At 39.3% G+C, this 12,576-nt stretch overlaps 1 protein-coding gene across 1 annotated transcript in view; it reads right to left on the bottom strand.

The window, feature by feature from the left end:
- Positions 1–1,057: 1,057 nt before the first annotated feature.
- Positions 1,058–12,576, bottom strand: part of HEATR9 (HEAT repeat containing 9) — a 31,746-nt gene continuing 20,227 nt past the window's right edge. The window contains exons 8-16 of the mRNA XM_060760974.2: positions 10,740–10,870; positions 10,436–10,624; positions 9,593–9,685; positions 7,711–7,830; positions 5,920–5,993; positions 2,992–3,043; positions 2,171–2,257; positions 1,963–2,054; positions 1,058–1,607 (exon numbers count right to left, since the gene is read on the bottom strand). Of these exons, the coding sequence (XP_060616957.2) occupies positions 1,523–1,607; positions 1,963–2,054; positions 2,171–2,257; positions 2,992–3,043; positions 5,920–5,993; positions 7,711–7,830; positions 9,593–9,685; positions 10,436–10,624; positions 10,740–10,870 (923 nt within the window). The 3' untranslated portion in view covers positions 1,058–1,522. The remainder of the gene's footprint in view (positions 1,608–1,962; positions 2,055–2,170; positions 2,258–2,991; positions 3,044–5,919; positions 5,994–7,710; positions 7,831–9,592; positions 9,686–10,435; positions 10,625–10,739; positions 10,871–12,576) is intronic.

The following is a 12,576-nucleotide window of genomic DNA, read 5'->3' as shown; positions in this document are numbered from 1 at the left end:
ACCTTCTGTAGACCCTTCAATGCTTTCAAATTAAAAGTGCATTCAGATTTTTCTCCTTACAGTACTTATATATCTTTGCTCCTGTTTCTATTATTTTTTCTAATAAGCTGTATTCAATGTTATTGAATATTCAATAGTATTACATTCTACATGAATTTTTCAAATTCCAGTTCTTTAATTCCATCTTTTTGTGTTTTTTTCTTAAATCTACATACATACATCTTTCATGTTTCCAACTCCACCATGCTTCATTATGTTCAATTGATCTTTAAGGGTTATAATTTCCCAGACGAAATGTTATGGAAATCTGGCCTCTGGACACCTTTATGACTTGTAATGTTTTCCTATTAATTCTCTATAAGCAATGGGAAAAAAGAGAAAGTCAATTACTCTTTCTCTTTTCACTAATCTCATGTTTCTGAGGACTCTTCTTCCATGTAAATTGTTGAACTTATCTTCCTGAAACTTTGCTGGATTTTATTTATCATTAGCGCCTCTCACTTTTGCAGCCATCCATGAAGAGCATAGGTAGGGGTGAGAAAGGCAGAATATAAATACTGTAAATACATACATACATACATACATACATACATACATACATACATACATGATATAGAAGAATTATAGAGAAGGGGTTCTCAACCTGTGGGTCCCCAGCTGTTAAGATTTTGGGGAGTTGAAAGCCAAAATATCTGGGGACCCATAGGCTGAGAATCATTGGTTTGAAAGCTCACAAGGAAGGAGCTTCCACCACACTCTGAGGCAAAGAGTTCCACTGTTGAACATCTCTTACAGGAAGTTCTTTCTCATGTTCAGGTGGAATCTCCTTTCCTGTCATTTGAACCCATTGCTCCTAGTCCTAGTTTCAAGGGCAGCAGAAAACATGGCTATTATGTCCCCTCTCAACCTTCTCTATTGCAGGTGAGACATACCCAGTTCTGTAAGATGCTCCTCACAGGGCATGATCTGCAGGTTTGTTTAAGAAGGCAGGAGCAAATTTCTTCATCTAACATGACTTTAAATTGCATCAACTGAATGGCAACTCAAGAGAAGTCAATTTATGAAAAGGCTGCACCAACCATAAATTGGGGTCTGCTTTGAATTTTACCTCCCAGAAACTAGTAATTTCTGAAAAAAGGCATTCTGTAAACAAGAGACTCCTTTTTAGGCAGAAGCTCCCAATCCACCAGAGGTGTTCAGTCTGCATAGATGTAGTGAGGCAAGAAAAATTACAAGTTGAACCTCCCCTCTTCCTCCCCCTTCCCTCACCACCACTTCTTCTTCTTCTCTCTGCTACCTCTTTCTGCATAGAAGGCTGCTGAGGATAGATCACATTTGCAGAAGTCTGAAGATCAGATCTATGGGCACATGAATATCTAGGGCCACAGTTTGTTCACCTACCGCAAAAAGTCAAAGGAAGCTTCATGCCACACACTCCCATTTCTTTCCTTTGTGTTGTGTAATGCAAAATCCTGGGATTTAAGCTGGTCGTCATGGCATTCTGTTATCCAAAACCGATTTCTCAGATGACCCTGTAGGATTTGAGCATTGACTCCTTCCTGGCCACAGAGATTTTGTCAAGGATTTTCAAGGCTTTGGCACATTCTCTATAAAATCAAAGTAAAACAGAAGGAGAATTAGAGTGGGGTGGGGGAAATGACTCAGGGAGCATCTAAAACAAAATAAACGTTTATGAACAAGACTTCATGTAGTAACACATATTTTGGAACCATTTACTAGGAATACCCTGCCTCGTTCTAATATTATCTGCCCACACTAAGTACTCTTTTTGGAAGTCAATCAGCCCAACCTGCTCAATGCAATGCTGGATCTAGATAATCTCTAACCAATGTTCCTTTTTTTGCTCTGCATCTCCCCTCCCACAAAGCTTCTTCTGTCTACCAAGGGACAGAGTAGGCATGGCCTTCCTATATCCAATGCATTGCTTAATAAGCACAATACCTGGCTAGAATGCCTCCTGTCTGTACCTTTCTTCTAAGACTCTTCTGCACCTGTGCATTGTTTATTCCCAGAGTAGAAAATGTCCTAATAACCTATAAAGAAAGGAAGAGATGTGTCAGCAGAGAGCACAAAAAAGGGGGCAGAATATAGGCAGCATGGAGATTTCTATTTCCTATTAGTCTTGCTGGAGCACTTTGGCACCACCAACCTGTACACGAACATCCACACTGGTATCCAGCTCCAGCATCTCCAACATGGCAAGGAAAACACTCGCCTTGCGAAGACCAAGGACACCCTGGTAAGAGGCAAAGGAGCAGAGTGTGACTTCGCCATTGTGGAAGGCAAATCTACTTATTTTTATTTATTTATTTATTAAATTTATATTCCAGATTTATCTACAGAGGTCATTTCAAAGCAGTTTACAATAATTTCTGCAACATTAAGCCAAAGTATTAGTTTGCAGGAGTAAAACAAGAATGAAATAACAATACTTTTTTTAAAAAAAATGAATAAACACATTTTAAAAAGAGGAGCTTCTATCTTCACAATTATTATAATGACACTATCATTTTTTTAGGACAAAAGGCATTATTTTTCTTACTGTTAATTAAAAACTGCAAGGGCCAGAGGCAAATTCTTTAGTGCTGCATGATAACAGGTTTTAGCAAGCCAATTTTCATATGCAGCTTTTAAAGAAAAAGTGTGGTGACACAGTGTTTTTTTGTTAAACACTCTTGGGTATAATGCATAAATCCAAATGTCATCAATGGCATGGACCCTGAGACCGGGTAAAACAGAATAAAACACAACTTAAGGCACAGTTAGGCAGTAGTATGTTGAGGTATGGCAGCCAGAAATCTGCCTTGAGTCTTTCAGGTACACAATCATGAGTCTTCTTCACAACGAGTTCAAAACAGAGAAAGGGTTCCTGAAGTTGAGTGATTGTCAGACTATCCCTTAACCCAAAAGTGTGGAGCTTTTCAAAAACCATTTAATTATGCCACAATCTGAGAAAATGCAATCACTTACCAATGCAATCACAGCCTGCTTTCGAATCTGAGCTTGTTCATCCTTCAGTTGCCTATGGAGATAATGGAAACATTAACTGAAACTTTGGTAAGATGTCATTTTGTCTCTTTATGAGATTTTTTAAAGGACAACAGAATTGAATTCAGCTGATCTGTGTAAAGTTCAACCAAAGGGAAGTCTTCATTGAATTACAGAGTTGCGAAGGGCTTCATGGTCCATTGCGTTCAAACCCTTGCCTGATGCAGGATCTTCTACAGGTACATGTCCAGCCTCTTTTTGAAGACATCCAGCTAACGATGCATTTAAAAAAACCCTCTCTATAGGTAATTGGTTCCATTGCTATAGTTGTGTACTGTGAAAGGGCCACAGGTTATAAGCCCTTGAATAGGTAGCTATTTCTTTGGAACTACATTTGATGATCACAATTTCTACAGCACACACTAGCCCTGAATCAAAACAAGTCACTTAGTAAACATGCAAACATAATAGAAAAGGACACCGAGCCTCTCTGGGAAATGACAGAATCCTGCTCTTGTTCTGCTTTCTAATTGCTGCCTACCATAATGGGAATAAGAAGCTCCTTGCTGAAGCTATTTCATTTGGATGCCTACATTTTCTATCTCCTTCTGTAGTTTACAGCCACATGAATGTGGAGCCACCCACCCTTTCATATGTAGTTTAAATACAGGGTGAGATTATGTGTGACAGAATCACCAAAATTAGAATTCACTTACAGCCTGATTTAAACAAGTGGGTATTCTTTCACTATAGGCTCCTTCTCACCCAATTGATGCATTATTTTAGGGCTACTTGTTTTGGCTTTTTGGATTTACACTAGGACTTATTTCAAAAGTGTGGATCCTATCTCTTTAGAATGAGGGACAGAAGGCTCTTGGCCATTTGTTAGCAGGGTTCTATCCTGGGCCCGGTCCTGTTCAACATCTTTATTAATGACTTAGATGAAGGGCTAGAAGGCATGATCATCAAGTTTGCAGACGACACCAAATTTGGGAGGGGGGGGGGATAGCTAATACTCCAGAAGACAGGAGCAGAATTCAAAAATATTAACAGGTTAGAGATATGGGCCAAAACTAACAAAATGAAGTTCAATTGGGACAAATGCAAAATACTCCACTTTGGCAGAAAAAATGAAATGCAAAGATACTGAATGGGGGAAGCCTGGCTCGAGAGCAGTATGTGTGAAAAGGATCTTGGAGTTCTCATGGACAAAAAGTTAAACATGAGCCAACAATGTGATGCAGCAGCAAAAAAGCCGATGGGATTTTGTCCTGCATCGATAGGAGTATAGTGTCATACTACCCCCCCCCCCTATTCTGCCTTGGTTAGACCACATCTGGAATACTGTGTCCAATTCTGGGCACCACAGTTGAAGGGAGATGTCGACAAGCTGGAATGTGTCCAGAGGAGGGCAACTAAAATGATCAAGGGTCTGGAATATAAGCCCTATGAGGAGCAGCTTAAAGAGCTGGGCATGTTTAGCCTGCAGAAGAGAAGCCTGAGAGGATACATGATAGCCATGTATAAGTATGTGAGAGGAAGTCATAGGGAGGAGGGAAGCAGGCTTGTTTTCTGCTGCCCTGGAGACTAGGACACGGAACAATGGCTTCAAACTACAAGAAAGGAGATTCCACCTGAACATTAGGAAGAACTTCCTGAATGTGAGAGCCGTTCAGTAGTGGAACTCTCTGCTCTGGAGCGTGGTGGAGGTTCCTTTGGAGGCTTTTAAACAGAGGCTGGATGGCCATCTGCCAGGGGTGCTTTGAATGCTATTTCCCTGCTTCTTGGCAGGGGGTTGGACGGGATGGCCCATGAGGTCTCTTCCAACTCTTTGATTCTATGAATTAATATCTGTCTGGAGGTCTCTTTTAGCATCTTCTGCTGCCTGGGTTTTTCAAGCTGGCTTCTCTTTCCTTTAGGAATGCATAAAATAAATAACATAAAAGATTTGGAAAGGACTCCTTATTATCCTATATAAATATCCTGAGATTCCAGCTCGTAAGAATGCTTAAATATTCTGTTGATGTAGACTTTGTCTGTATGGATATTAGCATTGGTCATGAGTTGGAGACCCAAATGTCAGAAAGGTGATAAAAATGACCTCCAGATTAGCTGATAAATGGTAAAGAATTCCCAATCCCTTTAACAGCCTCACTAAACTACCAGCTCCAGAATTCTGCAGGAGGCAGAAATCAGATTTTAAGAAGGATTTATTTCTCTAGTGTGATGAAGTGATTAGCCTAAAGAGACAGAGGCAGGAAACTATGCCTGCTTTACTCACCCTATTTTTAACAGAGTGCATGCCTGCTGGATGGTCTTGCTATTTCAAAACCATTTTTCCTCTTGTAATTTTTTAACAGTTTTATAATGCAGTTATGCCATGTCATTAGCAGACCATGATAGTAAGATTTGCTTTAAAATGGAGAATTAAAGGAGAGGGTTCTTTTGTCTTTATACCTCTTAGAATAAAAAGAGATATAGAGGCACCAGAAGCACCTTGCAGTTTCTCAAGTCGCTCCTGACACGGAAAAAAGAAGAAGAAGAAGAAGAAAGAAATCAACTTGAGTGTAGGAATAAAATTTTGCAACTGGTCCAGACGCTGCTAAAAAATATTCAAAGCCAACAGAAGTATTGTTTGAATTTCTTCAAAAAAAAAAAGTAATAATTACAATCCCCAGCACAGTTGTCCAATCTAAAGCCGTAAAGAGCAGACCAAACAAATGAATTCGTGGTCTGTGCCAGCATAACACAGTTTCCTATGTTCCTATGGGTTTTTGCTATCCAGTCATCACTTTCTCTGCTAATGGGTCAGATACTAAACTATCTGTGTCTCAAAACTATCTCACAATCATTTGAAAAGCCAGAAAAAAGAATTAGGCACAAAAGACTTTGCCTTTTTCTGCCACTTACTTCTCTACTATCTCCCAGACCTGTTTTTTCATATTCAGTTCTTCAATAGCTAAGGCCACAAATTGCTTTACCACCTGGGTGAAAATGAAGAATGTTGTTAAATACACAACATCTAGTACTGAGTAGTTCAACCTGGACCAGGACTTTGATCTGTAGCAGAGCATGAAGCAGGATACCATATTCCCTCCCCACCCCCAGGGACATTCTTCCTTCACTTCTTGATTGGCTTAAAGTGGCCATGCGTTCAGGACCTGCAGACATAAAAACCAGCGTAAGATGGGGTGGAACTGCTTGGCAGCATGAGGCTCTTGGCTCAGGTGTTGCCCCACCTGAGCGGCCATGGGTGAACCCTGGGGAGCCTACTAAGCACACACACTTATACTACAATAGCTGGATGTAAAGCAAATGTAGGCAAAAGCTTAAGGTGGGTATAAAAAACTAATCAAAAAATCATGACACATACTATTACTTTCAAAAGGAGCCACAATGGCATAGTGAATTAAACCACTAATCTGCAGAACTTGCTGACCAGAAGGCCGGCAATTCGACTCCGAGGCATGGGGTGAGCTCCCGTTGTCAGCCCCAGCTTTTGCCAACCTAGCAGTTAGAAAACATGCAAATGTAAGTAGATCAGTAGGTACCACTTCTGTGGGAAGTTAATGGTACTCCATGCAATAATGCTGGCCACATGACCTAGGAGGCGTCTACAGACAATGCCGGCTCTTCAGCTTAGAAATAGAGATGAGCACCATCCCCTAGAGTCGGACTCAACTACACTTAATGTTCTGCTTTTAGGTCTTCACCACAATATTATTGTTATTATTGTTATTGTTATTATTATTACTATCATCATCATCTGTTTTGCTCAAGAAAAACTCATATATGTTTTGCCACTTTTATGTGAGGCAAGGACCGGGCCTGCAGTGCACCATCACACAATGCACAGTAGGTCCTACCCACATTCATCCCAAAGTGGAGAGGAAGTGCCAAAATGCACTTTCTCCTCCACTACAGGAAGGAAAATGTAGTTTAGGTAGCTCTGTCAGAGCACTTTCCTCCCTTTTTTGCCATGTGATGGCAAAAAGGGTGGTGGGGCAATGCGTGTTACCACCCTTTTTGCCATCTGATGGGGAGAGGGTGCCATAGTACCCTCTCCTGCCGCCACCATGTGATGAGGGAGGGCATACGGGGTGCCAAGGCCTGCCCCATGTGCCTTCCCTTTCACCAGTGATTGCTGTGTGAAGAGGTCCCTAATGTATGAAAAGCATTCATGGTTTATTTTCTGATTCCATTGTAATTGCTAGCCTTAATTAAAATAGATCCATAGACTAAAGAATCAATGAGATGAATCTAAGCTAATTTATAATTTGCCTGATTCTAATCTAGTTGGGAACTTATCAATATATTTTAGCACTAAAGTCCAGTTCATACCTATAGCAAGCAAACCAAGTGGATCACTGGTCATATTACCATTGTTGTGGTGTTATGTTTTAACAGCAAAAACAGGGGTATTCTTGTTCAGAATGTTCTTAAAATCATGTAAATAGCTATTCAAAGAAATTGATGGAGCCCTACACATGCAGCTGTATTCCCAGTGGAAAAAGTAGAAGAGATCTATTCTCCTTTCATGATTTAAAACATTGCTTTGGATATGTGCAGAAAAATCTAGCAAAGACATTTTTGAGAGAAGGTAAAGTCCACAAATATCATCTCTTTGGAATCAAAGATGTCCTAGGGAATAAGACCAGCAAACCAAACAGAATAAAGCAGGTGTTTTATTTTCAGCCTCACCAGAAAGGGTTCCTCAGATAACTTCATCAGAAGCACATTAAACACCATTTCCTCCATGCCTTCTTGCTGGATAATCTCAAGCCCTATAGTGGTCAACAGTTGTGCAGAGTCCGCACGTAGCTAGGTGCAAACAGGTGGGAGAGAACACAAAACTGTTCAAACCATAACACACTGATTCCTTTATCCTCCTCTTCATTAAGCCTAACTTTCACTATCCTTCTACAACTGTCGTAATCCTCTGTCATTTCACTTCTTCAGATGCTTTTAAAGCATCCTAGTCTTTCTCTCCTTCAACTTTCCCTCTTTGTCCTTCAAATACAGCAAACTGAGTTAAAAGTGTAAATTTACTTTGTACTTGAGTAATTCAGCAGGAGAGAGAAGATGGCATTTTCCCGTTCTCAGAAGGCCCATTTAAAATAAACCGTTTCAGGTGCTCCCAGCTTGAGTAGTCTTCTTCATTTATAATACCTTCCATCTTGACCACACTCTAGTGTTGCATGACCTGGTTTTCACGTGTGAACTTTTGGAGGATATGTCAAAGGGGCTATGTCTACTTCTTACATTGTGGAAATGCTACTTTTGGGGAGATAAGAAGGCTTAGAATAATCCAGTCAGGTCAGAATACCCAACAGATTGATTGGACTGAACTCTGTTTTTTCACACAAACATCCAAGCCTGCTTCCTCAAACTTTAATTATTTCAACAACACATTTTGGAGAGAGACAGAGTTATTAGGTTATCAGTGGAGAAGCTAAAGCACATACCAATCAGATACAGATTGCTCAGAGATCCAGCATCTGATCCCAGTCAACCTTCTGCCCATTTCTTCTGTACATTATTATTATTATTATTATTATTATTATTATTATTATTATTATTATTATTATTATATGTGCAGACGCCACATCTTTTTTGCAGGGGGAGGGCAATTCTTTTTCAATATGTTCAGCTTACCAGAACTCGGAAAGGTAATAAGCGGCAAAGCCTGTATGCTAGTGAGAGCCTGACTACACAATCTGATTAAATTCTTCCTCGTGTGGGATTTTCCATTAAGTGAAGTTGTTATATTGGCCTACCCAGCCAGTCTTTAAGCATGAATTTTGAATGCATGTCCATTGTTTATTCTCCGTTTTGTGTATTTTAACATGTATTTTATAGAAATACATTTTAATACGTAGCTTTTATAGAAATACATTTTAATATGTGTATTTGTAGTATTTTTACAATGTTTATGTATTTTAATTATTCTTTAACTTCAAGCTATGAGGAAAAGCAGGTAAGAAAGAAAATTATTAATATTTGATATACAATAAGACTGATACACAGCAAACAAGATCATTATGCTGGTTTTTGTATTTGATCACACATCGGACACTTCCCAAGCATCTAGGACTGTGTGTTGATGATTATTAAAAATTATAAAAAATTAAAAATAATTATTTTAATATAATTATAAAATTATTATTATTATTATTACTATTATGCGATGTTTTCATGCTGGGCAAGGAGAGAAAGTTCAAAACATAGTTTATACCCTCCTCTCCTATACTGCGATCCTAACAAAGATTCCTTGTCAGCATCCTGTTGCCTGTTTAAATTAGAAAACAGTAAAAAAAAGTCCATTGCACTGAACTGTTTTGTTTTTTAGAAACTAAATGTGGTCAGAGTCACTTAGCAAAACAACTAAGCCAACAGACCAACAACAAATAGGCTCTGGCATTTAATCAAATAACCTAAGCATCACATTGAAAAAAATAGAAACAAATTTCTAAATGTAGCTCTGTGGAAAAGCAAACAGAGTAATATTGCCAAAAATGCAAAAGCAACTCCACAAGCCTTGGAACAGGTTCCATAAGAGCTCCACAGTACAAAAGTCACTTACTTTGTACACAGGACAATGTTGGAGATGGTGTAGAACACTCTGGATAATTTCAGCATTCATGATTTCCATGTGCTTTATAAGCATAAGCAAGGCCTACAAAAGGAAGATGTGGATGAAGGGAGTTCAAACTCCCCAAGCGGGAGGGTGTAAACAGTCAAATTAGGTGTCATTGTAAGAAGACTCAGATAGACCAATGACATAAATGCATCTTAGAGGTAAATAGTTAGAATAAGTAATCATGATCTAGCATTTCTGATAGTGAAAGTATAAGTAAACTTATATGTTAACTTAATGAGGAGTACATTCAATAACTGTCACACTATTATATTTATAGTTACAGGGCCTAGGCCTCACTCAGTGGCAGCGGAAGAACATCACACACAGATCGGATGCTGGCTGAAGCTCAATCTTCCATTTTGCTGGTGCACTGACAATAAAGTAGATGCAAAGGAAATATGTTTTTGGCACCACTTAGCAGTTTGCAGAATTAAGAATAAGAAACTAAAGTTGCTTATTTTTGTCTACTTTGAAAAACAAAAATAATCCCAGTATTATTTTTGTGTGTGGCACATCTGTCTCCTTTTATTAGAAGCACTTTTAAATATGTGAGGAGGGAACCATATGGCAAAGCAAGGCATACTGTAGGAAATAAAGAACAAATGTACATTTTTTAAATGCACCAAGTAGAAAAACTGGGGCTGACAACAAATTCATCCTTGTCTCATTAGAATGCAGGACTGTGTTAGTTCTTCCTTCCTCTCTTTTTCAAAATGATCTCAAAGGTCTCTTTGGAACATGAAGATGCAACTTTGGTTTCTGTCTGCATTTTGACTTCACACCCACCTGACTTTTTTTCTTCCAGTCTTTCTGGGTCAAGCACATCAACATGGTCTGTTGGGAGAGCAGATTGGAGTTGTCCAGATAACCCAAGCAAAGGGCTGCATCGAAGCTTATATCATCCAATGGTTCCTGCAAGTTCACCAGCCGCTGTAGATTTCGCATTAAGCTGTTCCGGTACCCTATGCAATGTTGCTGGGGGAAGACAGCAGTTTGAGGAGAAGCATTGATCTGAATGTTGTTGTAATAGGTCCAGAGGAAAAAGGAGAGGGACTGCCATGACCACCAACAGTAAACCCTCATGTCTTACCTCAAAAGTTGATGTGAATAACCAGGCTTGCAGAGAAACCTTCAATGCAGCCAATATATCTTCTCTCTTGTTCAGGGTTACTACTTTCAGATGCTTAATGAGTACTTTCATTACAGAAGTCTCTAGGCAACCTGCTCCAGAGAGATAAGTGGCATAGATCAAAGGTAAAATAAAATAATCAGGAAGCTAATGGACATCTGGGAATGCCACAAATTATCTCCTTGTGTTTCACTAGAAGACTAAGGACCTTCTAGTAAAACAGAACTAAAACATTTAGTCTCCAGAAGCATAGCTGTACTGATCTGTATCAACAAAACATCAAAAACTAATTGATATGCCAATATAAACAAGTAATTACTTGCTAAACATACATGTACTTACAGTTTCTGCCCAGAAATCATATTCATGATCTACAACACAGCCATTCTTGTTCACTGTTCTCTAACGAAGGAAGGAGCCGAGGGCTTCCAAAGGCACAGAGTCATCCTGATCCCAAGGGGAATTATTTCATTGCCGCTGATGGATTTAAATTTTGCTGCCTTTTGCCTTGGTCCAACATCCCTCTGTTCATCCCCAATACAATTAAAGAGTCTTCCTACACCCATATGGTGAATGGTCCTCCAAAAGCCAGAACCAATACTACTCAGGTAACCTACTTACATGTGCACCAGATATTTGCATAGTTTTCCAGCAACCCAGAATCATATATTCTAATACCTAAAAAATACACATATCATAATATATGGTACAAAATTTTGCTCCCTTGGCTTAAGTCATTGCAATAATTTTATGCTTATGTTGTTTTGTTAATTTTATGCTTATGTTGTTTACTCTGTAAGCTTTGGTGATGTTACTTTTTAACAGTAACAAATGCAAGATACTCCACTTAGGCAGAAAAAATGAAATGCAAAGATACAGAATGGGGGAAGCCTGGCTCGAGAACAGTACATGTGAAAAAGATCTTGGAGTCCTCATGGACAACAAGTTAAACATGAGCCAATAATGTCATGTAGCGGCAAAAAAAGCCAATGAGATTTTGGCCTTCATCAATAGGAGCATAGTGTCTAGATCTAGGGAAGTAATGGTACCCCTCTATTCCGCCTTGGTTAGACCACACCTGGAATACTGTGTCCAATTTTGGGCACCACAATTCAAGAGAGATATTGACAAGCTGGAATGTGTCCAGAGGAGCGCGACTAAAATGATCAAGGGTCTGGAGAACAAGCCCTATGAGGAGCGGCTTAAAGAGCTGGGCATGTTTAGCCTGAAGAAGAGAAAGCTGAGAGGAGACATGATAGCCATGTATAAATATGTGAGAGGAAGTCACAGGGAGGAGGGAGCAAGCTTGTTTTCTGCTTTCCTGGAGACTAGGACGTGGAACAATAGCTTCAAACTACAAGAAAGGAGATTCCATCTGAACATTAGGAAGAACTTCATGAGTGTGGGAGCCGTTCAGCAGTGGAACTCTCTGCCCCGGAGTGTAGTGGAGGCTCCTTCTTTTGAAGCTTTTAAACAGAGGCTGGATGGCCATCTGTCAGGGGTGCTTTTAATGCAATATTCCTGTTTCTTGGCAGGAAATTAGACTGGATGGCCCATGAGGTCTCTTCCAACTCTTTGATTCTATTATTCTATTATTCTATTCTACTTGGAAATCGCCCTGAGTCTCCTCAGGGAGATAGAGTGGTATATAAAGTTTTATTATTATTATTATTATTATTATTATTATTATTTTATTAAGCCAGTTTCACACTTTAAAAATATTACAACAAAAGTTGTACATGAATGCAAGAATGAACAGGAAAGTCCCTGCCAGTTTGCTTGGTGATCCACCAATGGG

This window comes from Anolis sagrei, chromosome 2 (genome assembly GCF_037176765.1).
Source record: "Anolis sagrei isolate rAnoSag1 chromosome 2, rAnoSag1.mat, whole genome shotgun sequence".
NCBI lineage: Eukaryota > Metazoa > Chordata > Lepidosauria > Squamata > Dactyloidae > Anolis > Anolis sagrei.
Note: the sequence above shows the minus strand (reverse complement) of the source record. Positions and strands in the feature narration are given on the sequence as shown.